Source organism: Chanos chanos, chromosome 4, assembly GCF_902362185.1.
Source record: "Chanos chanos chromosome 4, fChaCha1.1, whole genome shotgun sequence".
NCBI lineage: Eukaryota > Metazoa > Chordata > Actinopteri > Gonorynchiformes > Chanidae > Chanos > Chanos chanos.
Window position 1 is genome coordinate 38,234,109 of NC_044498.1, and position 27,486 is coordinate 38,261,594.

General features: G+C 40.0%; 1 protein-coding gene across 1 annotated transcript; it reads left to right on the top strand.

Annotated features, from left to right (window-relative positions):
- Positions 1–1,132: 1,132 nt before the first annotated feature.
- On the top strand, positions 1,133–27,267 carry slc29a1a (solute carrier family 29 member 1a). Its single transcript, XM_030771449.1, has 13 exons — positions 1,133–1,167; positions 19,408–19,491; positions 19,613–19,694; positions 20,017–20,189; positions 21,613–21,752; positions 22,224–22,358; positions 22,488–22,585; positions 22,721–22,802; positions 23,149–23,234; positions 23,370–23,478; positions 23,704–23,789; positions 26,257–26,456; positions 26,738–27,267. The coding sequence occupies exons 2-13, from the start codon at positions 19,463–19,465 to the stop codon at positions 26,847–26,849; spliced, it is 1,332 nt and encodes a 443-aa protein (XP_030627309.1). The 5' UTR covers positions 1,133–1,167; positions 19,408–19,462; the 3' UTR covers positions 26,850–27,267.
- The last annotated feature ends 219 nt before the right edge of the window (positions 27,268–27,486 follow it).

Genomic DNA, 27,486 nt, shown 5'->3' on the forward strand with positions numbered 1-27,486 from the left:
TTGAGTATTTCTCCCCATTGAGTTTGAATGAGTTTGCATTCCACCAATTTTGCAAGCACGTACCATCACACCCATCATGCCATTGTACCAAAAGCACACATAATGGACATAACGAACGAAGCATGCCAGTGAAAACTGGGACATAATTTTCAGGTATTTTACAATATGTAGTTTTTGAAAAGAGTTTGGTGTGTGTGTGTGTGTGTGTGTGCCTGTGCGTGCCTGTGTGTGTGTACGTGTGCACACATGCTGAAAAGTTCACTGCCTATCTACTCCTAAATCACTTGACATGGGATTGCATCTACCTTCCCAAATGTTGCCCTGACTGAACAAGCCACTATTAATATGAGATGGGACAACATGTGACACAGAATCAGTTGTCTGACTATGAATGTGGGGCGCAGCAGGCCTCTGACGTAAAAGGGGGATGGTGACTTCCAGACAACAAAATTATCTTAAGGTGTGAGAGTCTAAAAACCACCATGACTTTTTCAGACAATATAGGCATAATGCTTTTTTTCCCATTCCGTCTAAACCGATATACTCCACTGTCTCGAGTTGTCAGTGATATCAGTAGTTACCTGAGGTGCCAAAGAGAAGTTCCACAAGCAATTTTATGAAAATTATTTTATATGATTCCCAAACGCCAACCGTTTTGTTTTAGCTGACTGAACACGTTAGTTGAACTAGCAAGTATGCGTCGGAATCAAACTAAATTCAAATGAGAAATCAGTCACATCGGTATTTTTTAGGTTTCAGACATTCCAGCACTTTTCAAAACTGTTAATAACGTTCAACCTCTCTATCCTCGACATCTATGATACTTTGTCTCTTTAAGACACAGTTAACGACTATTTTAGTACGTGCATGAGAAAATGCCTCTCGTAACGGATCATAATTTAATACCCATGGTGATTAAGCCATGTAAAATCCATTCAGAGAAATGCACTCAGTCTGATGGAATCTGGAGCTAGAACTAGTGCAGATATGCAGTATGCATCGGATGTGAATAACTACAGCGAAGCCATAGTTTTGTGCGCATTGTGACAGCCTTTCACTCACGGGGTCGATTCTGGGAGAATGCAGAATAACAACCCACAAACTTTGTGTTGAGGCACACGAAGCTTCGTGTGAACATGAGAGGAATTCACACGAATGTTTTACAATGTAAGTAGACTCTCACTAATGATAGAAACACTGAAATGAAAACTAGTGGTCGTTTAGCAGTCAGCACATGTTTTTTGAGTCGAAACACTTATGATACTAATAATGCACCTATCTGACAGAATTCACAAATATCTGTTTCATGTCGCCATGAAATTTAATGATATCGTTTTTTCATGCCATGCTGTTGCATGATTTATCCCCAAACTATAGCTTTAATGTAATCTACAGACTTGTCAGCTGCTGAAGGTCGATGAGATAAAACAAGCTATACCCAAATATCGCACTGCGCCTCCATGTAATGTCAGTCCATCACGAGACTTCTGGATAGCCAGTTAGACAGAGAGCCCCTGGCTTCTGTTATGCACGAGCTCTGCATTCAAAATAACCTAGTTTTTCGTATTACTATAACATGAAATGTGAAATGTAAAATGGTAACTCAACAAGCTGTGTGTGTGTGTGTGTGAGAGAGAGAGAGAGAGAGAGAGAGAGGAGAATTGTTTGGTCAGCTGTTGTGATTCTTGTACTGCCATTATAAAAAACACTAGTGTATTATATGAAGCTGTGACTGTGTACAGTGTCATGCTAATTCAGGAGAACCCTGTAGGGGGTTCCGTGAGAAAGGTCCCAAAATAGTCTTCAACAGGAATAGAGAGGAACAGCACCTTCAAGTCAGCCTTTTTACTTTTGTAAGATGGGAAGTTTGGTTTTAGAAACACAAAAAGTTTCAGTGAATACGCTGAAGAACAGGATTACAAAACCAATGACATCCTTTTTGACGCCATAACATTTGGGAAACATTTGTGGGATAGTTCACATGTAGGCTACATGTAGCCGATGCATTCTTTAACTGAGATGTACAATTAACTATGTTTACGATTAATTAGATCATTTTCATGTCCACGTCAGTGTTTCAGTGACAGCCTGTTTGATAACCATTCATTAGCTATTAACTGAAAACATAATGGATCAAGGAGGGTTTTTTTTGTTGTTTTTTTTTGTTGAAAAAAGCAGATTATTTGGAGGCTTGAATAGAATGAACCAGAGTGAGACTTTGCCCCAACAATAAGATCAGCATAGGTACTGTGGGTGAGAAATGCCATGGATTTTTTAATGACTATGAAGATTTTTTAAAATGTGGTTCATAACTGTAATATACATGGAGTTCACTTGTCTTATCTTGTTCTACATTTATCTTTAATAAAATACTCATGGCTAAGGTTACCACTTAGCTGTCTGGGAACATGTGACCATCACGTGGTCATTTGATGGCTCAGTCAGTGAGCACTATGATACAGAGGGAATACCACCATGCCTGATCTTTATCTCTCTTTGCCATACCAGATCATCTTAGCACACCCATTCCACAGATAATCCCCACATTCATCCACTCTCTCACTTTCTCTTTCTCTCTCTCCTCCTGTCTATCTATCTATGTATGTATGTATGTATGTATCTATCTATCTATCTATCTATCTATCTATCTATCTATCTGTCTATCTATCTACCTATCTATCTTTTTTTTCTTTATCTTACACTCACACTTTCTGGCTCAACACATCACCTCCAATTCAAACTAGTGTAGCTAAATTGAGAGAAAGCTTCTTGCCAAAAAAGAGCACTGGCTCTGTGGAACTCAGAGACATTTGAGTCCACAGCTTGGCAGGGATATCAGAGATCAGATGCCGCAGCAGAATATCAGTGCCGGCATGATGCAGCTGTCCCAGGTCTGTGCTACTGCGCAGCTCTCAGCTGTATACACAAGGGTCAGAATCGGGGTCAAAGGAATGGGGTTTATGAGTCAGAATGAGCTTAGCAAAAAAGACTTGTGATCAAGCAGAGGTTAAAAAAGTTAATATATGCTATGGTGGTCTGTCAACCAGATTACTGAAGATTATTCAGATAGATTAGGGCTGAAGGGCAAAGGGTCAACAATGGAGCGTTATCTGATTTTTTTTTCTTAAAATGGACAGAGTGACCACCTACTGAGTCTTCTTTATCCATTGTGCCTGTTTCCTGACTGAAAGGGCCTAATAAGGCCATGGTCAGGTTATAAGGTTTGTGAGAATGGAAACTACGGCAGAGCTGTGTTAAATAGGAAATATGCTTGAAGGATATGAGAAAATAATCACCTAAAGGAATGTGTAGCTCTTTAGGTGAAAAAGAACAAGGTTAGACCTCAAGAGTATATTTGACGTTATAGAATGGAATGCACTTCTTACTCGCTCTGTATAACAAAATAAACACTGGAGTGTTATCCTGGATTAATAATGGCTCTGGTGTAATGAGGATGAAAATATACGATTTAGTGCAAATTTTTATCTCACCTCTCACATGATCGACATTTGAACTGGTGGTTAAAAGTTCAGATTCAAGAGCTCAGTAATTTCAATATGTGCTGTATTTTAATAGGTCCCTTGTGGATTATTTTCCTCAATTTCCATGTTATTTGAAATTTGATATAGAATGTGCTACTATATCTTCATGAGATGAAAAGGACAAAAGTGTTAGAAGTTAAAATATTAGTACTTATTTTATATTTATGAACTTTTTACAGTGGAGTCATAAAGCCTTTTTGTAGTTGAGTCAGCAGCTATACAGGTGCTTCCCGACTTATGTTAGTTCGACTTACGATTTTTTGAATTTACGATGGTTGCGATGGTTTTGAACTTTTCCCGGGCCAGCGATTTGCAGTAGGATACTCTCTCATGATGCTGGGCAGCGGTAGCAAGCCACAGCTCCCAGTCAGCCAAGCGATCACAAGGGTAAACAACTGATACTCTACAGTGTACTGTGTTGCCAGCGTTTCTGAGCACGTTTAAGGTAGGCTAGGCTAAGCTATGATGTTGGGTAGGTTAGACGTATTGTATTAAATGCATTTTCGCCTTATGATATTTTCGACTTGCGATGGGTTTATCGGGACGTAACCCCATTGTAAGTCAGGGAGCACTTCTTCTTAAATGACCACTCCACATCCAAAACCGATGGTAACTGAACACGAGTCGAAGCCTGGGTTTCACTACCCTCCACGTCTCTGACATTTGCTGGTTATGGAGATGAATTCCATTTGCTGTGAAGAGGCATAAAACTGCATTGTGCTGCTAAATGCTGACTAGACTTTCAAATATTTTCCTCCACTCTGGGTGTGCTGCAGAATGTGAGAGTTTGTTGAAGTGTGGTTTTTTTTAACATTTTCACCATCCTCACAGTCACACAAATGGATAGGTTGTTCCCTGTTTTCATTCTTCAGCCCACACATCACAGGACTATCATTTTCTAAGCCAACAGTAATCGTGTAATGAAACTGCACTTGGTGTAAAAACAATTGGCAACTCTATGCAAATCAACAGCTGAAGGGTTTTCCAGTTAAACTAAGTCACCTGTCAGCTTTGCTCAGTGTTTGTACTGCATTCTCTGAGTTAAAAGAATGCCAGGTCCAGGATGCTGTTATCTGTGTTACATATATTGGTTAGTGCTAGCTACCTGCAGTATGATTGTGTTTTTCATGTTTACTTAAGATGGCAATCTGCTATCTGCACATAAAATAACAGGTAGAGATTCAGTAAGTGGTTCATAAAATGACTGTTCATTTTGGCTGACTTGCGTGCTTAATCCCATGGTGGAGTGTGAATGCAGTCAAAACCACTGTACCCCAGGGGGATGTCTGAAACAGATGCATTTCATTTGAGGAATTTGAACTCCACCTTATTTCATTTAGATCTATTAAATCTTTATACCAGATGGATTGAACTTATTATGATGATCTGCATGCAGTGGCTTTGTAGAACCAGGGCTTGTGTTTTTCTAATTATGTGATAAATTGTTTTTCCTTTGTTATCTGATGGGCACAGTGGTAGGGTTGGTGAACCGCTGACAGGATGCTTTTTGGCTGAAAAGAGAAAAAGGATGTTCCGGAGGGTGGTTCAGAGGTTCCCACCTTCCTTTAAATGGTATAGTGTTTTTCAGGAGATGCATTCTCCATCTATAACAAATGACAGTTACTACACAAGTCACGATTTTTGTCTCTCTGTAATTTTTGATATTTATATTGTCGCTCATATTTTTGGGGTCATTGTAACTGTGTGTCATGCCGCAGTAAACAAAAGGGTGGACGATGCCAGCAACTGAGCAATCTAAAACGGACACAATGTCGCTCTCTCTAAAGCATGGGGGAAGTAACTTCAAAAAAATTCTCACAATGCACCGGCACTCGATGCCAGACCAAGAATATAATGCGGCTAGGGTCAGGCCTGACCTGCAGATTCTCACATACACACAGGGTGAGTTCAGATAAGGTTGCAGATGTGTCATGTAGCACGACATCTCTAATGGTTGAAGTGGAGTTTCCACACAGAAGAAGAAGTCAGAAGTGAACAGTAAAACTTTGTGTTCATTTCCTGGAACCTTGAAATTGCAAAATTTTGTGCAAAATGCTGTTGAACCTGATAATTTGTGACATTTCATGTGTTATATGGCAAGGCTGTTGAGATACCGGGAGACATGTTCTATGAGCAAGTTATTTTGTCTCCCCTGTGCACTGGCCTTGAAAGAAGTGCAAGCAATGAGTTTGAGTTTCTGCTGCCCTTCAGTACAAAGACACCACATAATGCTGATGTTTTACTGCAGAATACACATTTTTCTGGATTTTCTTGTGGGTAAGTGTTTTAGTTGCCCAGAATTCAGTCGCTTTAAATTCATGTACAACCATGTGGAATGTTTAATTCTGTGTATTTATATGCAATGTTGTTTCAATTAAGTGTATGATTGAACATGCTAGGCCTTTGGCTAGTCATAGGCGCTGCATCGGTTTTTGACTCATGTCTTATTCCTTTGATCATGTTCCACTTATCCCTGATCAGTAAGAACCTAACCCTTCGCCTCTCTAGCTTCTCAATGCCACTTGTACGTGAGCTGGAGCAAGGCTGCTTTGCGTGTTTGTTGATACCTCCTGGGAGTTTTTTCCACATATAGTTTAGAGCTTCCACGAAGAGTTTCATCGCAGGGTTTCAGAGTCAATGAAAAATAATTAGGAAGTTCAACATACGCCACACAGAACCATCAGTCAAGCTTCACATGGATGCCTTTTGTTGTGTTTGGTGTGGTTCAGATGATTGTGATTGTGGAAAAGAACAATTGCTCTAGCACTATCTGGACAAGGCGTCAGGATGTTGCGCCCCTAAGAGGTCCAACAGGATGACCCTTTTCATGTGTATAGATAATAAACTGGGATTCTGCAATGCTCTGGAATGTCTCATATGCAGTGCCCCAGTTACATAATGTCGGATTTTCCAAGCCGGCAGAATATCAGTGTCCCATTTTTTTACTTTCAACGTGGATTTTTTCTTTATCCTCAAACAAACCTTCTCTGGTAAGCCATTTGTCACCAGATTTCAACTCGAGGTTATTGTCAATGGTTTATATTGTTACACATGAAAAGATACAAATACAAATAGGAACTTAGGGAGAGTAAAAATGAAACACTGCTTTCTCTAAACCTCAGCTCACCCTGTACCATGTGGAATGAATAAATGAAAATCTATTTTAGTGCCTGTCATCAAATTGGGGACATCTAAACAGGATAAGCTGTAGACAGTGGAATGGACAGGTCAGGTTTCATACCATGTGCCACGGAGATTGTCACACTCTGCAGGCTGTAGTTCATTCAATGCTGCACTCAGTTTGGTGTGTCACGTACAATTTTCTTAAATACTACCATGTGCCTGTGAGTGTGGACTACCACTGAAACTCCACAGAGAAGACACAGAGAGTACACCCCTCAGGAGAATAGTCTAAATAAGGTTAGTTAACCAAGCGCCTTTCTTTCTAACCACCATGAATGCTTATAATCACTCATCCTCATGCTCTCTCCTCAATCCGAATTGCATCTGCTCTCCAGTGTTAAGGGTTGATGTGTTGCTAAACAGATACACAGTATGTAAATAAGTTACTGTACTTAATATGGACACTGCATGAAAGGACATGAGGGAAAACTTTATAGAAAGGGATGAAAAATGGAGCAGAGCGTTCAGACAGTTCAGGTTAAAACTCAGTGAGTTGAAAGTATTATGGGATGCCATTTACTTAACTCCGAGATCTTAATCCTGTATCCTAGTTTCATGGCTCCATGCCGTGAATTTTTTCTTGAGTATAGGTGTATAGCTCTAAGCTTTCATTGTGTTTCCCTAAAAGAACTTTACCATGTGTCCCACAGAATAAATTACGACAACATAGGGACACACTGTGGGTATATTACTTAAAATGTTGTTATTTTGCTATTATTTAACATAAGGCAACTTAAGTACATAACAGTCGAAAATATGCTCTGAGGAATTGAATACATAACAATCAAAAATATGCTCTGAGGAATTGAAGTGTTTTGCCTGCTAATTTGTGTGCTATCAGAGTGCTTGGATACTGGCATTGACAGAACAGTTTTCATTCTGAAAATATGAAAAGTTTGTTGTCATGAGCTGAGATGGCAGATGCTCAGGGGACCTGGAATTCAGAGCATACGGTAGAGTAAGCTGTCCACTAAGTGAGTGAGCAAGTGTGTGAGGGGACTAAGTGACTCGCAGACTTTCCTGGCCAACCAGTTGCGGAAAAACACAGTTAGACCTTGTTTTTGTTTTGTGGTTAGATAATTTAATGGATCAAAATCATTGATGCAATCTTTCATTTGGTACTCATTGAGCAGTTGATATTTTTAATGTTTAAGCTGTTGAGTAACATTACTCATAAAGACATGCCTTTTGGGTGTGTGTGTTTATGTGGGTTTTTTTTGTTTTTTTTGTTTTTTTGTCAGAGGCCCTCCAGACAGTCTCTCCCAAACCTCAGAAGTCTGAATTTAGACTAGACAGGGTGTAGATGGAAACATGTCAGTTTGGCCTGAAAGCACAAACAACAGCTTCACACTCTCAATGGAACTACAGTTTTATGGCTGAAGCCAAAAGAAAACAAGACCTGTGCCCATTCTATTTTACATACACCAGTTCTATTTAAAATAGAAAAGATAACATAGCTGCCAATGCTTAAAGCTTGAGTAATGAGAACATTCTATCCTAACATTAATATAAAAAGCAGTTACAGTATTCAAAATATCAGTCTTGTTATGTCAGCACAATTAGATTTTCAGACAAATGCACAGTGACACCTAATTCAAATTTGTCTCTTATCTTGGAAAGGAAGTCAATGGAAGAAGCTCATGAAATCAAAAAAATTAATGAAACTGGTCTCCTTGTCATTTCCAATTGTTGTTGTGGTCTGTGAAGTGCCAGCCATGTTTAGGAAGAAGGCATTATACAGACAACACTAAAAATAGATGAATCTCTGCTTACAGTGCATTGATATTGAAGATAAAAGAATAAAGCTTTTGGCCTTTGTTGTCTTGTCCACAAAATGCTGGTTTCAAACCTGAGTCCCCTGCAAAACCCCTCAAGCAGCACAGTATGCTTTCGTACAAAAGGACAGTTAACATGCAGGTATTCTTTATTGGAACATAAAAGAAAAATAGCAGTGTTACTGTTGTCATAGAGATATGCTCAGTGCTCTATGAGTGTTCATGTTGAATTTGGCCTTTGGGGGTCTTTGGCACTTACAGAGTGTTTCGCTGCCCTTTGGCTCAATCACAGCTTGCCTGCAATCAAGAGCTGTTTGGACAAGTGGAGATTGTAACCAAGAGAGAGCTTTCATTTAAAAAAAAAAACAAAAAAAACATTCTTTGCCTTTATGTGCTTGGCCACCTCATTATCTGTTTGTGTAATTTAACTTCAGTGGTAGGATTCCATATATACGCTTTGCATTTACTACACATGATAAAATACAAAACAAAACAGATGAACAACAAATTATTTTGAATTAAATATTTAGAATATTTAGAATTTAGAGAGAGGAAGAGAGAGAGGGTTTGTGTAATTCATGTGAAAAAATAATTCAGAGCAGATTTTCATATGGCCATAAAAGTAACAGAACGACTCCCTCCAAAATGAATTGCTTTCCATGTGACAGTGAATTCCCATTCAGTACTCATATCCCAGCTGAGGATACTCAAGGTCGTTACCACTGACAATCAGGTTTTGTACTGACATATTGGTAGAAAAATAGTTTTCCGCTGAAAATATGGCCCACTTAATGTTTCACTTAATTTTAAAAAATTCTTAGTTGGTCAGCTTATCCAGCTGACAGAGGGGTGTATTCACACTACAACCAAGAAATATTTAAAAGGTGAAGCATTTAATTTTTTTTTTCAGTTGTGGCAGAGGACTTCATGACTAGAAGGGATTAGTGTGTTGCTTTATAGTACAGCAGGGTTTAACAACACAAGTCTGACCCCTGAGAGAGCAACACTCAGAATAGTCAGTATGTAAGACAGTCTCTAAATTGATTTGATTCAGTGGTAAAACATAAAACTATTATGTATACGTCACAAGCCGTTCATGTGACCTGCGATACCAGCACCCACACCATCATATTAATTCTCCTCTCTCTCTCTGTCTCTTTCTAAATGTGTAAATGCAACACGGACAACTGTTTGATCTCAGAATGGTTCCTTTATTTCTTCATGCGGTTAAGTAATGAGGTTTCTGAGCATGTTCTCTCCCTCATTATGCCACAAACTCTAGCTGTCCTGTATGGAGTGTGTGGCAAACCTCGTTGAGAAACTTGTACGCACAGCTCAGGTTGCACACAGTCATCTTAATATTTAAATATGCTGTGAAACACGTTCCACTTCTACGCCCGAATAGCTTAATAAACATTTTCCATCACGTAGCCATAAGGTGTAAGCAAAAACTAACTCGTTTATAAGGCTGGAATTCTCTCGTCAAAAAGTTACTTCCGAACTAGTGTATTTCCACAGGAAGGATAAAAGGTGTGACTGTGGATATGTGAAAGTGGATGCATCGCCAAGGTTACACAGACCTCCGTGGTCCATTCTTCGCAAACCAATTTGTCAGTTACTATAAAGTAACACCCACCGTGACAGTGATGTCACAACTTTAGTAGGCGCTTACTCGCACTATTCATACGACCGCGTCCGCCACTATACACTTCATAAAGGCTACTACTCATTTGGACGCGAAAGGTACTGATGAATTCTTTAAATATTTCTTAAGTATCTTGTCTTGGTATTTTATCTTCAGACAATACTACAGCCGACTTTGCTGCTGTCATCTTTCACTGTTTAGATATGTTAGAACATGGAAACATCATTTCTTGAACTGGTTTGTTGTTCGCATATGCTTTACTAAAGATTTACTTCATTTATCACTTATGTTTGTTTACAGTGTCTGTTTGCGGTGAGTTTTTAAAAAATGATTTCAGTCACATTTGAGTCGAATTATTATTCTACAGTTGCCTTCAAAATGAGCATTTGAAAAAGTGGCGGGTTGAATGACAAATTTAGCGCCAAAAGTTCGTCCAAACACTGAAAGTACGTATAAGCTATTCGGTTTTGTTATTAGAGGAGGAAGCCTCAAGTTTGCTAAAGGCTATGTTTATGTAATTTAGTAGTCCACACTTACTTTGTTAAAATTATATCTCCGGTCTCATGTACCGCTCACTATACCCCATTGTCTATCAGTCCCGGCTAAGATACACGTGCTCATACGGAGCAGTGAAGGCATGGCATGGATTCGTATGAGGTTTGCTAGTAGGGGGGTTTCAGTCATCTGGTGTTTATAATTTGTTTACTGCTGTAGGACATGGGTTGAGGATTAAGGACAAGATGGTATTTTACGGAACAGTCTACGTTTTGTCAGCTTGGTCTACCACCACCACATCCTGGTGCTATCCGCCAAATGCCATGCTTCTCGAGGAACAAATGTGTCCTCCTAGACATGACACGATTAGTAGATACTAGCAGATCTTATTCTTCCGGTAAATTGTACGAATTTAGGAAATTGTTCGTATCAGGTTATTCGCCTAGTATTGTATGGACGTTATGCGTCCATACAATATTTGAAAATCTAATTTGTTGATAAATCGTATCACGTGTGTAGCAAACTAGGTCTTTGGTCTTCTCTGCTAGTGACAACCGCAACAGCAGTCTGTTGGACAGCGTGTCTAACATGTTGGTTATAGAGATTTATAAAGTGTATTTCCTTAATCATAGTGTTGGTCTTCATTGTATTATATTGTGTTATACCATATCCTTTTTTTAACCTTTGTGTCATCATGTCCTTCACTGCTGCAAGATGTATTTCCTGCACAGCACTTACGGAAATGAAGAAACTATAGTTTTCCCTAAAGAATATGATTCAGAGTCATAATTCGCAACAATTCAGAGTTACTTAGAAGTTCAAATGCTCTTGTGGTAGCTTCTTGAGTTTCCAAATTAGTTTGCAATCATTAATTCTGCCTGGTGTGGTAGCAGTCAGATGTTACCACAGCAGATAACATAGTTGGTCTGCTCATAAGACCAATTTGGGTCTGTGACTCTTCTATTCAGCTCCACTGGAGACACAGGAGAGAGTGGAAATGGTCAGGAAACAGTAAAAGGGGTAAATCTGCTTTTACTTATGAGGGGCTCTCCACAGCATTACAGACTGTCATCACAGTCTTTAGTCATTACACTAGTGACTCATTTTTTCTGTGGTATTTTTTTCATTTATATTTGTAGGAATAAATACAAAAACAGACATCATGGTATATATAAAAAAAGAGAACTAAAGAACAAGCTTAACAAAAACCCAGTAACTAAAAAAATACTTGAAATGGTTTTATGATAAAAGTTCTTCTGGGGTAATTGTCCTGAAGAAGGTGAATGTGAGGTGAGGGGACAAACTAATAATGAGTTTCACGAGATAACCAGAGCTGAATGCAGATCAGGCTGAGGGAACTCACTGTATCAGAGTCTTTGTAAGCCTGAATGTAGGCATGTGTGTGGCGTCTGTTTAAATATCACATGCTCTTCAGCAGCCTGGACAGAGCCTTATTTAAACTGTTAAACACCATAGGTTACACCAGTCTACTGCCCTACACATTTTATCATGAGGCTCCGATATCCTCTGTCTGTTTCTACGCAAGTCCTAGCTCAAAATACCTCCACATGTTCCCTACTGCTCTTTGTCTGCCCTGGCAGCTTTTCTTCTTAACTTTCCAACACTACTTTCCAGTATAATTTTTTCCCTATTCTATCATGTTAATAAACATTTATTACATTTCCTTATGGATTACTACACAGATACTAAGCTTTTGCTTTTCCCATTAATTAAAAAAAAAACTGTGTTGGTAACACTTTCTGAGAGTGCAAAGAAACAGTATGATTCTACATGTACTTCTAAAAGCAGACGGGTCTTTCAGACAGAAAAGGATGAATAAGAAGTCAAATTGAAGATTGTCAGTGGTTCTTGAACTTTCTCTTTATTCCCATGCAGTACAGGTGTAATAGAACACCCTTTCTACAGTTCAGTTTGTACCTCAGTTTTTGAGCCACAGTTCAGTTTGTATCATGCTCGGCTTGAAAGAAAATTGAACCAACTCAGAACTGAAGTTTTTCTTTCTTTTTCATTCGAATATATGAAAATTGATCACGAAGAACAATTTTAATTTGAACAGCAATAGAGCTCTTCAAACAGTGAGAATTAGCTTGAGGAACAGAACTGTCCCATGGGAACATTCTAATTCAGCCGAGAAGAAGAAATACAGGACTGTTGCAAAATGACAACTGACATCTGTGACCTTTTTCAGATAATTGCACAGCTGCTTTGATATAAGAAACACAAGTTGTCCTCGTAGAGAAGCCTAGAGATTACATCTGCTTGTTTATGTTGATTCCTTTATTCCAATAGAACATATTATTTATGTTCTAAGTAATGGCATCATGTGTTTTGTCATTATTTAACATGGTTCACATTGTCAGAAATGTGCTGTAATTGTGCACTCGGTTACGTGCGCTGGTGTACCAGCTTCAAATTATGATTAAATCTGTAGCTCACTACACATGTACTGTGAAGCAAACACACAACTGCAATTTTCGGTGAGAAACCATTAAACCCCATGCAGATAAACCATATGAACATTACATTGTCCTGAGATTCTGTGACATATCGTTACAAGGCTCTAATTCTTTAACTAGATTTTGTTGACTCACAGCATTTGAAGGTTTTTTTTTTTTTAATTCTTACCTCCCATAAAGACAGCAACAATCAAACAACCACAGAAACTGCTCTGTCCGGTGCTCAGTATTTGGTCCTGACTCAAATTCACAGAAAGACAAAGGCATAAGAGCAGCTCTAAGCCTCCTAGTGCCTAGAATTTACACTTGAATCATAATTGTAACCAAGGCCTTTGGTTCTGCGTGGTCAAAACATAAAGCATCTCAGAGGAGGTTGTAAACCCAATCTGCTGGGCTCTTTCATCTTGAAAAGGCACATGGGGTGATACTCCACTGTAGGGAATTTTGCCGAGAGAATTATAGCTTTACATCTGAATGGTGTTCATAATAGCAGTCACATCAGGGGACATTCTGGAGAATTACTCCGGCTTCTATCAAGTGCTTGATCTACTTAAAAGTTCCTCATTTGCTTAGGTTGTATTGCAACATAGGTTAGCTAAAACTTTAGGCTGAGACTCTTATTTGACTTTTCAGAGACCTCTTAAAGTTACAAGCTATGCTAGCACCTCTGAACACTGAACCCCCAACCCAGAAGACTATTCCTGGATCCCTCAGTGCTGTTTAGATACCATGAGGCCAACCTGCGATGGTTTAGGATTACACTCCTAGGAAGTGGTGTCACTGGAGACGTTAGGAAGTTGGCTATGATTGTTTTGAGGATCTGTATTTTAGGACTCTGTGTTTGACATGATTTGAGGCTTTAGTTGTTTGGGGCAGGTCATGTTGATGGATTTGTGAGTGTTTGTGTGTGTGTTCTAGCTTGGTTACGGAGAGAAGGAGGGGGGGTGAGGGTGTTGGGTCATGGTCGGGTTGATTGCTTTTCCAGATTTGGCTCCTGAGTGGCACTGGAAGATCCTTTCCAATAAATCAGTGAAGAAACCGAGAAGACATGGAAAAGATATCATTGCAGTACCCCTTGACGGGATGACGAGCAGTATTAGTATTACCCACTGTTTTCCTTATAACTTATTAGACGCTCCAGAAAGTGTTGGGTCCAGTGTGTAGCTAGTGTTTTGTCTTGACCTCAGACTGTCCGGGAGGGGATGGAACGCAAGAGAACTCTTTGCTCAAAAGCAGAGGAGAATGAAGAGGAACAACAGAAGAATGGTGCAGAGAAACTGCTTTTAGGGGCACAGTACCGTATTCACCTCTGTCACACCACTCTTTAAGGACATGCCGGTTGCTGTCTTCTCTCAATGAGAAGAGACCAATGCTCTTCACCTCACAGGCCTCATTTTGATGATTGATTATTTGATTATTAACTATACAGTCTAGGGGTGTAACGGTACGATCCGTCCCGAACCGTGGTACGGACCTTACGGTTCGGGGGGGGGGGGGGGGTTGCGGTCGCACGGAGAATACGCGGTAGCCTATGTGCAAAGATTGATGAACGTAATGTGGAACCAGATTTCACAAGCATGAATCTCTCATTTCACTCTCTCATAGTTGGTTTGTTCTCTTCTCTCTACGATTTTGGATTGTGGTGCAAACATTTTACAACATAAGTTTTCTAGGATCTTAAGTCCTTGTTTAACGGTACATTATGGTAAGAAGCAAACCTCATTTCTTAATGAATAATAGATGGCTGGCTGTAAATAGCTGACAACTGGCTACACGCTGCTGTAGGCGGCCATGTGCAGTTGTGACGTCACAAACACGAATTTAGATCGGGCAATAGAAAGGCTTGTATTCTTCACGTGGATCATATGGCTGTAGGAGGATAATGCATGTTTTCATACTTTGACAATGTTTACATTGCACATTCATCTCAGTGAATTCAAAGGGGCAAAGAAAATCATGATTTCCATTCTGTGGCACCTTTACTGTACCTCAGGCTGTACAAACATACATGGTTGGGACTATACGATGCTAGGTGGAACAAACTGTAACTTGCACCACTGTCTCTTCAAAATAAGTAAAAAGAAACCTTCCCTTTAAGCGTTTGGGGGATTTTGTTGCTTTTTTCCCGTTGTACCGAACTCGCACCGAACCATGATGTCCAAACCGTGGTGTGAACCAAACCGTGACTGCTGTGTACTGTTACACCCCTAAAAAGTCCATTCTGTACTCTATGTTTTAGTTTACTTTTCTGTTAAATACAGTTGAACAGACCTTTTTTTTTAAATAGCCACTTCCTGAAAAATGTCACACAGAGTTTTGTTCCTCTCTTCAGAATGTATGGGAAACCAGAGCAGTATTTTTCTCTAAATTTTACACTCTAATAAAGTTTGGTGTCAGATGAGAACAATGCCACCATGTCTAGCTTTATGGGAGCAAAACTAACATTTTTGAAAGGTTCTATGGAAATGCCAGAGTAGAGGATGACCATATCAATGTTGCAAAATTCCAAACAGTTCCACATATTTATTTTGGATTGAGGCTAGATAGAGTCTAGTGTCTAGAGGTATACATATCTTCTGTTTTAATGCTTCAGAAACCACCATCTACCTTGAACGTAATTAACAATGACTAGATCACCTTGTTTTGTCCCTGTACTTAAAGACTAAACAGGAAAAAAAAGCAGTATGTTCATGTTATAAGATTAATAGCTTGAACATGGGGCTGCTGGCATGAAAATTGCATGTATATACTGTCAGCTGTTTCACCAAAGTGGGTTTTGAGTTGAGCCATTGTGAGTGAACTGACTGAATAAAGAGGAAGGCCTTCCACGCAGCATGTGCTACCACATAGTTGCACCAGATACAGACACACTGCAGCAAGGCAGAATAATTAGGTGGCTGGTAGCTCCAATTCAGATTCCTCTGACCAGCTGACTATCTAATGTCATTGACTGTAATATCATTTGAGGTAATTAGATTGTGCCTGCAAGCAGAGGTCAAGTGTGAAAACCCAGTAATTTTTGACCCAGCTTTGTATTTGGCATTGCTGAAGATCGTCCTTAGAATAGGGACAAAACAGTAGACCACATTTCCGGTGGTCAGACGCCGAAAGTAAAGCGATTAGGAGAATAGAGCCATGGGCTATCTGACAATGTCTGTTCAGCAGTGAAGAATCTGTGTGTGGTATAAGGTTGAGACTTATCTGTGTGTAGACGAAATGTCAGGAGTTATGCACATAATCCCTGCCTGAAGGGTATGGAAAGGGCAAGCTCTGCTCAGTCACAGACTTTCAAAAACATCAAAATTAAAAAAAAAAGAAAAAAAAAAAGGACATTGAACGACAGAGTTTAAAAATACACATTTGTCCAAATAAGCCCTCATCAAAGAAACTGCTGCTTTTTTCCTTGGTTCAAGTCAGAGCCAAACTGACAATTTGTCTTTGTGAATTTGTATTTGGTGTCGTGTAATCTCCATTTACACAGTTTTCTTGTCTTTGACCACAGTGCGTCTGGAACGTTTTAAATGGCCTGTGTTATAGCCTTTTAATGCAGGGTCAAGTAAACCTGGCTTAACATTATTTGGCAGTCTCTTCTGATAGGAATTGGTCAGATGCAGTCATCTCCTGCATTTTGCATAGTTAAAGGATTTCATTAGGCCATTTCATGGTAGTTAAACAAAGAGGTTCTTCTATAGTTACCTGCACCTTAGCATCTTCTCTGTTCTCTGTACATGACAGAGGAATGGTCTCAACTGAAGACAAGACAGCTGAGAAAAATGACAATTTCGTGCTCTAGACCGTGCATTTTGCTTGTCCTTTTTTCATTTTCAGCCAACTCTAGAGGAAGTGGAGAGTGTAGCATTTTCACAAGACAAATGCTTTGGCAGTCAGCATATACAACAGCTATAGAGCATGTGTATTTTCACTTGTCTGATTGTGGAATGAAAATTCATCCATAAGGCAATAACGAGATTATTTGTAGGCCTTTGTAATTGGGTGAATTCTCTTTTAAGTGTTAAGCCTGGGAAACCTCAGCGGAAAACAATGTTTGGGGTACACAAGTGTTGTCATGGAGAGCGGTCCTTGTGTTACGTATGGCTTTCAATGCTTGCATATCTTGAGGGGTGGATACCTTACTCAACACAAGTCATTCAGTCATACCTGCCTTGAAGCATCGTCAGTGAACTATTGTCTCTTGGGAATTGCAGAAAAGAAATTGCATTAAAAAAAAAAAAAAGTGCGGAAAAAATGAAAAAACTTTAATTCTTCTGGAATCCACCATGTGGTAGCTGAGTAAAGTAAACCTCTTTATTCATTTTGTTTCTCCTTGTGTTCTCTGTTGTGACAGTTGTTTGGCTGATCTGAGTGTGTTGGAGTCTTCACTGTGTACAACAGAGATAGAGTGTTTGTTTTATAGGGCTGTTGGGAACATGCTTTTTTTTAGAAGAGGACAAACCATTCCTTTTGTTTCTTCGTAGGTCTTCGCCTCATTCCATTTGTTCAAACAGAGGAGTAGCGCTTGTCTCAGGGCAGCTGTGAAAGCTTATCATTTGTCCGTTACATTACAATAAGATAATTGTGTAGTTTCAAAGTGGTTAGATATTGTTAGTGGAGATCTTATCCCATAAGTAAAAGAGCAAAAAGCCTCTCTTGGGTACCCATGGAGTGTGAGACTTGAATTCACATACTAAATGTTGATGGTCTTTTCCCCTGTGCTGCCTGCTCATTCATCTACATGAGCACACATCTGATTCATCCAACACAATGTGAAGTTTTCTGCCAATGAGATAGAGAGCAGTTTTCTTCCATCTTCACTAAGCTCTCAACGACCATTACATGGGTTATATCAACCCTAGTGTATAGACCTGATGGGCACTACTAGGCAGGCTTCATCTACATCACTGTAGGCTGTAAAACACCGGATAGAGAGTGTGAACCAGTACAATGAGGAGGTGGTTGAAAGCATTTTTCTGGTTTTGTTTTGAAGTCTGGACTTGACTTACACTATCTAATCTTAGTGTATTGGTTCCTCTCTCTGCCTTTCTGTCTGTCTCTCCCACTCTCTTTCTCTCCCTCTCTCTCTTTCTCTCTCCCTCTCTCTCTCTCTCTCTCTCTGTGTGTGCGTGTGTGTGTGTTACTGACAGAATCTGACAAGTTCCTCGCTCCATCTCAGCTTCATTCAAGTTGGGCGTTCCCGGTGAGGGGGCTTGGAGAGGGAATGTTGGGAGGGGAGATTGGTGCTGGGAAAGAACTAGAGACAGATCAGTTCTAGGTCCTTCAGCACCAGGACTGCCTTACCACTCTTGTCAGTAGACTTTGCTTAGTTCTGTTTTACGTTGCACCGCCCTCACTGAATTGAGAGGGGAACCTTGGACAGTAGTGACTTCTCACTGTAAGTGAATTAACAATTGGTGAACATCAGTGTTTTTTAATGATCCTTCAGTTTGTCATGCATGTTTTAATCAAATAATGCTTGGGAGGTTTTAGCAGATGGTTTTGAGAGGGTTTGTATAAGCGAGTTTTCTTGACGGGACAGTGAAGTGCCCATGGACTCATAGTGAATGTTAATGCATTTTAGATTATTCACATAGCTACAGTGCCCGGCCTCATTTTAAGTCAAAATCCAGTGATCTTACGTGTCGTGAGTTAGAGTGCTGAATCTGTCGGGGTGGATCGAGTGTTCACAAGTACTCTGTTCATTGTTTGTGAACGTTTTCATCATCCTTGGATATTTGGGTAATGAAAATGCCTTGTCTCTCTCTAAAAACTTGGAAGGTTGTTTTGGTCTGCTGTTCTTCAACAGTCTAGGCCAAGCTGTAGCTTTTGTGTATTTAGTATGTCTCCGATATGTTAGTCTAAGGCTTTGGCCATAAGCAATGGAATTTGACCATAAATTAAAAATGTGATGGGTTTTCTAGTGCAGATGTTTTACCTCCCTCAGATAAGCTTATCCTGCTCCACAGGAAATTAGTTCTATGAACTGAGTGCCCCAGCACCAGTTTATGAAGATTTCAATGAATATCTGTGAAGATTGAAAGGGCTGAAGTACTACCAAAGCAGGCCATGTTAGGGGCAACTGCTCCTTGAAATTTTGTACAGAGGAAGTCCAGCCTATTAACCAGTCTGTAAAGCATTGTCTAAGGGAACATAATATTTGAATATTTGATGTTTACTTTTATTCAGGTTGGTCTGGTTGTTGCATTATAAATGACACGTATGAACTGTTGCCATTGTAAAAATACAGTATACCTCCTTGTGTAGTTTGGCTGCCTCATGATCACCTCTTCTTTCAGATTTTGCCCCAGATTTTGAAAGCGAGAAGTAATACTTACCACAGAGAGAGAGATAATGACGGCAATCAACGCACCACGCGACAGGTATCCAGATCGTGCTGTGATTCAACATGTTACACCATTCATAGTGCTGTGCAGTTGTGTAGTCGGCGATAAATGTGTACAGGTTAACTGATTACATAATTGGATTATATTTTTCTGTCAGATACAATGCTGTGTGGATCATATTCTTCATCCTCGGACTGGGAACTCTACTGCCATGGAACTTCTTCATGACCGCCACCATGGTAACAGTGCATTCTCTATGATGGCTTCACATGTCATTATATGACAGACCATTCAGTCGTTTTTGCTTATATTAACTCTGCAGAGAGGATTTTTCCTCCCAAAGTAAAAATATTTCTGAAGGCACAGAAACTCTAAATTTATGACAGCATTTATTGATTTGTATAAGAGGGGAAGGTGAAGATTGTCAGCAGAAGGGAAAGATGCTATCCATTAATATGATGCCTTTTGCAATAGTATTACAGTTTGTATATTGGTTTGTGGATGATTAAAAATTTACGTCTTACGCGCTGCGTGGCCTGCTGACTCTCCCTTTTTCTTCAGTACTTCACCAGCCGGCTGAAGGATCCACCCATACCACCCAATGGAACAGCCAATGAGACAATAGCACATGAGCAACGCAATGTTCTTGAGTCCAAATTCAACAACGTGATGACTCTATGTGCTATGGTCCCTCTTCTCATCTTTACGTGTCTCAACTCCTTCATTCATCAGAGGTGAGACCCCAGAACCCTTACCTCTATTGAAGACCCCACCTCTGCCCCAGGTTTCATCGCTGAGGAGCTCTGCCCTCTGTGACTGCGCAAGCAGGTGTTCATGATGCCACCGTTATTTCTTCTTCTATTCATTTATAAGCTGGCCTACTGATCATTTTTGAAAACGTAACGTCTTTTTAGTTTTAATGGCAGTGTGCTTTGAGGAAGTTGTTGTGAAAGCCTGTATTTGTAAACGTACAAATAGCTTTCTTGCAAATGAATGTGCCATTAGTATAAAAAGTGGAGTAAAACTGATCCTATAGCACAGTCCTCTCACAGTACGATTGGTGATCCAACAGTTGATCTAGTCCTGTCCTTCACTGCTGATAATGCTGTTTTTACACAGTGATCTACTGCTGATAATGCTGTTTTTACGCGGTGATCTAGTCCTGTCCTTCACTGCTGATAATGCTGTTTTTACACAGTGATCTACTGCTGATAATGCTGTTTTTACGCGGTGATCTAGTCCTGTCCTTCACTGCTGATAATGCTGTTTTTACACAGTGATCTAGTCCTGTCCTTCACTGCTGATAATGCTGTTTTTACACAGTGATCTAGTCCTGTCCTTCACTGCTGATAATGCTGTTTTTACACAGTGATCTAGTCCTGCCCTTCACTGCTGATAATGCTGTTTTTACACAGTGATCTAGTCCTGTCCTTCACTGCTGATAATGCTGTTTTTACACAGTGATCTAGTCCTGTCCTTCACTGCTGATAATGCTGCTTCTACACAGTGGCTTCATTCTTACTATGGAAATGTTTTGAACAACAAATATGAACAGTATTTTGACTTCAGGCATGAAAGGCTCTTTTTAATCAATCTCAGTCATGAAACACTGTGTTACCCAGATATACATCCTGAAATGAACCTCATTCTGAAACTTGGCCTTGTTTCAAGTAGCTGAAATTCCTCTCTTCCTGATAGTCCACTGACTCCCGGAGTAGTCTTTGAGTACTTACAGACCTTCTACTCCTTAATTCTTTCCTGCTTGCTACACACTGAAGCGTTGATGAATAATGTGCTGGTTGATTGAGCAGTGCTTTATGAACAACATTGTTAACTTTTTTTGTTTTACCAAAATATGTGAAATGGCCAAGAGTACTTGAAGAAATATTGTAACGTATTCTTGCTGTTCACTGTTGAAGGGCTCAGTCAGGCTGGCTTTTGGGGACCAGTGCAAGGTTTATGTGAGAGGTGGACATATTGCGGTGTAAGAGTACGTTACATAGATCATATTACTGTTTGTTTTAATTAAGGGAAGAGATTGCTGGGATTCCATATGTTCTCTATTCCCCTATGTAAACAGCATCTCAAGAATGTTGCCCTCTAATGCCCTCTTCTTCTTTTTCTTCTCCTCTTTTATTCTTTCTCCTTCTGTCATAGCATTCCTCAGAAGTTGAGGATTTCTGGTTGTCTCGGCGTCATTTTTGTAGTGTTCCTGTTGACGGCCATTCTGGTGAAAGTACAAATGGAGCCCCTTCCGTTCTTTGTCGTAACAATGATCAAAATTGTCTGCATCAACTGTGAGTATCCTCTCTCACTCAGTTCTTCTCACTCAGCCTTGGCTTCTGCCCCAGCCTGTTCTAGTACAGCTGTATCTGCCCTTACTGCTTAGTCTAATGAAAGTGGTTTTCCCAGTGTTAGTCAGAGTTGACCCTTTCCACTGTGGCAGGTCACTCTGTTCTCGCACTGTTTGGGTCTCAGACGGAAAAGACAACCGGTTGCCCGGATAGAACAGCTTTGATGCTGAAATTCACATTCTTTACGACAAAATGTGAACTGAGGAAGAGGGGTTTGGATGAAAGACAGAGATAGAATTTCTAATGGGAAGTGATGTGTAGAGTGCTCATGGGAGTTGTGTATTATGTGTTTTTTGCCATAACTTGTAATTCTGTTTTTTTATGATTCACTGATGTTTCCCTGCTTTATTCATGATATTTTAAAAACTCTCTCTCTCTCTCTCTCTCTCCCTCCCTCTCTGTCCTGCTCTCTAGCGTTTGGGGCAGTTCTGCAGGGTAGTCTCTTTGGCCTGGCGGGCCTGCTCCCAGCCTCCTACACTACTCCCATCATGAGTGGACAAGGTCTTGCAGGAACATTTGCTGCTTTTGCCATGATCTGTGCCATTGCAAGTAAGTCAGTACAGTTACTACCGTTTTCCAGAAAACCCACATGTGCCATATACTGAAAACAGTCTGTCCAGTCTAGTACACATGCTTTAATGGAGGTCCTGGTTCTAAGTCTACTCTTCATGTGTGTAGGTGGCTCTAGTCTACAGGACAGTGCCTTTGGCTACTTCATCACGGCCTGTGTGGTTATTCTGCTTGCCATCGTGTCTTACCTTGCCTTGCCCAAACTGGTAATCCTTCGATGACTCACTTTGTACAGTCTTTTCACCTTTAAAAATAGGAACTCTGTAATACTGCAGAGACAGCGTATTTTATATTTATTTATCTATTTATTTTCATGAGACTTTCCTGTTGCTTCTCGGCAGGAGTTTTTCCAGTATTACTCAGACTGCAGGGGTTCCAGACCTGCCAGCGATGAGGAGAACAAGATGGACCTGTTGAAGAAAGGTACAACCTGTCAATCATTTTGTGACTTTTTTCTTTGTTGCAGTAGTGTTTGCTGAAAACAACTCAGTCATTCAGTCTGTAGCCAAAATGCAGGGGGATGTTTAAAATTAAACGTGGAATAGAAAATCTGAACCATCTGTGTGTGTGATTCTGGTGATGTGTTCAATTCTTGGCATCTTACTTGTGGTTTACATGGAGTCGATGCTTTTCTACTTCTATTCTGAATGTTCTGGTACAGAATTTTGGCAGTAATCCAGTTTAGAACCTTAGTGATAAATTCTCAGATGGAATTTCTGTGTGAAGAGCCAAATGGATCCCAGTATGCTATGATATTTTTCCCAATTAGAAACCTCCGGAGAGAAGAGACCAGTTGTTTCCCTGACAGATGAGGAGCCCAGATCAACTGTCTCTGTCTTTGCCATTTTTAAACAGGTGTCAGTTAAAAGACTTTTTTTTAAACAAGAAACAGTATAAGCCATACTACCTTCTTTTAACTTCAAGTAGCCATCCTATGAGAACAAAATGCTCTCCAGTACTCAATAAGTTATCCTGTACTTTTCCTGCTAGATCTGGGTAATGGCACTCTCTGTGTGTTTCGTTTTCACCATCACCATTGGCGTATTCCCGTCAGTGACTGTGGATGTCAAATCTTCTGTTGCTAATGGAGGTGCCTGGGGTAAGTGTGTGTGGATGTGAGAAAGAAAGGAACAAGAAGGGAATGTGTTTCTTGTTGCCTGTGCATTATAGTGCTGGTAGAAAATCTTGTTTTCCTCAGGATCTTTTTTTTTTTTTTGAGGTTCCAAGACTGCGTTTGTGGAAAAAAAAATACAAATGAAGCAACTTTTGGATTAATTTGATTTCTTATTTGTTGTATTTATATTTTTGGTCATTTTGTCCACAGAAGTGTATTTCATTCCCGTGTCTTGTTTCCTACTCTTCAACGTGATGGACTGGGCTGGACGGAGCTTAACTGCTGTTTGTATGTGGGTAAGTTATAAGGAGCCGGACTTGTGTGCGTGTGTTTCTCCGTGCTCGTACAAGTCAAATGTTTTTTCATTGAAAGCCTGGAAGAGAGCAATGGTCAGGAACTCCCCCATCTGGTTTCCATATTTGACTGGCCTTTCCTGGGATTTGCTGGGGAATGTGGATCAAAGAGCCGTTTTCTCCTGTAAAACCAGCGTGGAAGCAGAGATGCAGAGTGATTGTGCCATAGAGAATAACATCACAACCTGCCTCTTGCCAAACATGTTTTCGAGCTGTAAAAGGGTTTTTCAGAGAGGGAGGAGCATGGTTAAATTTGCACCTTGGTTTTCGGCCACAGCGCAACGTGTCCCACGAAAAGAAAGAAAACTGAACCAGATCAGAGCTATAGTTTCTCTTTCCTTTTAAGTTTAACATGTACTAATTCAACACAAAAAGAATAAAGGTGACACAAACAACGACAATGCATCATGAAAAATGAGAATGAAAGGAAAGTAATCTTCAGCACATTTGAATGTTTTGGAAAACGTGTGTAAGGAAAAATAAATTTGAGCAACAGTTATTTTAAGGCTCTTCTCCAAGAAAAGAGTGCAAGAAGTCTAAACATCATTATCTTTGAGGCGTCTTTGTTAAGAAAATAACTGCAAGAAAAATAAACGTTTCACCTTTTCCTCTTGAAGAAAACAAGGATGTCAACATTCTCTGCAGAGCTCTTTGGGCTGGTACAGTGTCCCCTGCAGTTGAAAAAAAACATCTCACTGAGGACATATGTTCCAGGAACATAAATATATTGCTTATCCAGCTTGGATATCTGCTGGAGATATCTGTGCTCACTGTCTTTCCACGATGTAGCTGGATTGGAATCCATGGGGATGCTCTCAGATCTTCTGTGCATCAGCACCATCTCTTTTACTACACCAGACCTTGACATCTCTGGCCTTTTTCCCCGTCAATGTGAGGTTGCTCTGATATAAGAAAAACATGCTCTCACTTGGAGAGGCTTAGAGATGAGACCTGCTTTGTTTGTTTATGTGGTTTCATACATTCCAGTGTAAATTACATCAGTTATGGTCTGAGTCATGAAACCGTGTGGGGTTTTTTTATTGCTTAAAATGGTCGACATTATCATTAAGGCTTTCGTAATCGTTCAGTGAGGTAAAGCAAAGGCGCACCGCAGGATGAGTTAACAAGCTTCCTACAGGTTAATGAAAGGACTCCTTCAAATCAGTTTTTTAAATTCGTTCTCACTCAGTTTTGGGGACAAAATTGAAAATATTCAAATGGCGACAACGGGAATCAGGACGGGCTGCGGAAATTTGTGGATGGTGTTAGGGGTTCTGCTACAGTCATGGATCGGTAGAGAATTCCTGTCCACTAGAAGCTCTCCAATTAAAATTAAGTTTAACTGCTCAATATCCTGGGGGAACAATTTTCCATTTCAACCCATTGGCCATTAATTTGTGCTGGCTACTAAACCCGCTTTGATATTACATAATATCACGTGAATTTGAATTGAACTGAAATTGCTTTTGGATGAATTATACTAGGGAAATTAAGTAATTAAGTTGCGGAGGAATGTCATTGAGCATACGCCTACTTGGATCTTTGGAATTCCTCATCAGTATAGTATTTTAGTGAATGACTACAGGTGGAATAAATTAGAGTCATACATACTTAGGACTCAATGTGCAGTCTGTTCTGCCCTAACTGTGGTTCCTTTAACCTTGCATTCAGATTCAGTTTAATTTAGGGAATTTAACAAACTTGGGTTTAATTGGCTCTGAGAGGAGCTTTAGGTTTTGGACTGTAGAGATACAGTAGATGCTGTAGACTGAACGTGATAAGGTATTGGGATAATTGAGTTAAGAGGGTCAGGCTGGTGCTGTGGTTCCCACAGTACTGTTAGTGAAGTCTGGAGTAAGTCACACAGAACCGCCCTACTGTCTTAACTAGGAACGCTACAACTCAGACTCTCTCAGTCTTATTTGTCACCTGTTATCAGAACGAGGCTCACAGATAACACGAAGCTAGTTTGTGTAATGTGTCTGAAGGTGATTTGTGCCATCCACTGTTTTTTATTGTGAGTTTGATTGAACAAAGGATCAGCTGAACGCAATTTTAAGGATTTTCTGCATTGACTCGGTGTAGTACATGTTATTATCTGTGTGTGTGTCTGTGTCTGTCTGTGTCTGTGTGGGTGTGTGCATGTGTGTGGTTGCTTTTATGCAGTGTTGCATAAAAGCAACCACACGGACTTTTATGCAGTCAAGCTGATTAAATTCCATGTAATTGATGACTTTGTTTCTGTATATGGGATGTTTACAGCTGATTAAATTCCATGTATTTGATGACTTTGTTTCTGTATATGGGATATTTACAGCTGATTAAATTCCATGTATTTGATGACTTTGTTTCTGTATATGGGATGTCTACAGCTGATTAAATTTCATGTATTTACTCCTTCTCTCCCCAGCCTGGTAAAGACAGCATCGTGTTGCCCATCCTGGTTATTGCACGTGTGGTGTTTGTGCCACTCTTCATTCTGTGTAATGTCCAGCCCAGGAACTACATACCTGTTGTGTTTTCTCATGACGCCCTGTACATCATTTTCATGATCCTCTTCTCCTTCAGTAACGGATATCTTGCCAGTCTCTGTATGTGCTTTGGCCCCAAGTGAGTATATCAATAACTAGTGTTCACATTCCCTGTCATTAGTGCTGCAATTAAGCCCCTAAAACTTATTCAGTGATTGAAATGAGCTGACTGACTAAATCTGGCTCAGTTATACAAATGTTCATCTGTGTCTTTAGTCCTTGTAAATTCATTACAGGATTAATTTGAGGGGGAAAAAATAGTACTTTGTACTCTAATTCTCACTGTATCTACAACCTTGCATGCCCTGATACAGTTTGTGGTCGATCGTCATGTCCTGTTTTGTCTTTGCTGTCTCACAGGAAAGTGTCCCAGCAGGAGGCTGAGACTGCTGGAGCAATCATGGCTTTCTTTCTGTCTCTGGGCCTGGCTCTCGGAGCTGCTCTGTCCTTCGGCTTCCGGGCCATGATCTAGAACCGGATCCATATCGGATATCCACTGTAGCACTCCTGCAGAGTAGTAAGAAGGGGTGATGAGAACTCTCTCTGTCTGGGGTTGCTAAATACAAGAGTATATACGTTTGGATGCAGCTACAGAGATTGACAGCTCAGTCTGCTTCACTCTCACGTCTTCTGTTAACGTCTCTTCCCTTTTGTTCTAGTGCCTCTCACGCTAACTTTCCTCACTGTTTACATTGTTGTTATATATCCTTTTTGAACCTAGTCATGAAGTTACTGGAATGAACTTTACTTTTCGGGAGTGCTAAGCGTATCCCTTTTTGTTCATTATTGATGTGCTTTAGAGCCATTGAGCTAACTTGAGCCAAAATCTTGATTGACTCTCCTTTTTCTCTGTGTTGTATTGAAGGAATGTGTAGTACCAGCACAGTTTGGCTTTTTTTTTTTAGTGTGTAGGACAGCTGAATCTGTGTTAGACTTAATAGTCAGGGCTCAGTTTTAGTTTAACTGTCTTTTAATGTCAGGTGGTAAATGTTTTGCCCACAATTGATGTACTGCTCTTTTTTTTAAATAATATTTTTTTATCCACCTTGTGAGAAGTATGCAACTGATTATGATAGAAGTGGTTTGTTATGACGAAGAGTACTGTGCCA

Excerpts from the sequence above, each read along its gene's own strand:
- slc29a1a (XM_030771449.1), top strand. The coding sequence starts at position 19,463 with ATGACGGCAATCAACGCACCACGCGACAG. Across the intron at positions 21,753-22,223 it reads CAAAATTGTCTGCATCAACT|CGTTTGGGGCAGTTCTGCAG; the intron begins GTGAGTATCCTC and ends CCTGCTCTCTAG. Across the intron at positions 22,803-23,148 it reads GATGGACCTGTTGAAGAAAG|AAACCTCCGGAGAGAAGAGA; the intron begins GTACAACCTGTC and ends TTTCCCAATTAG.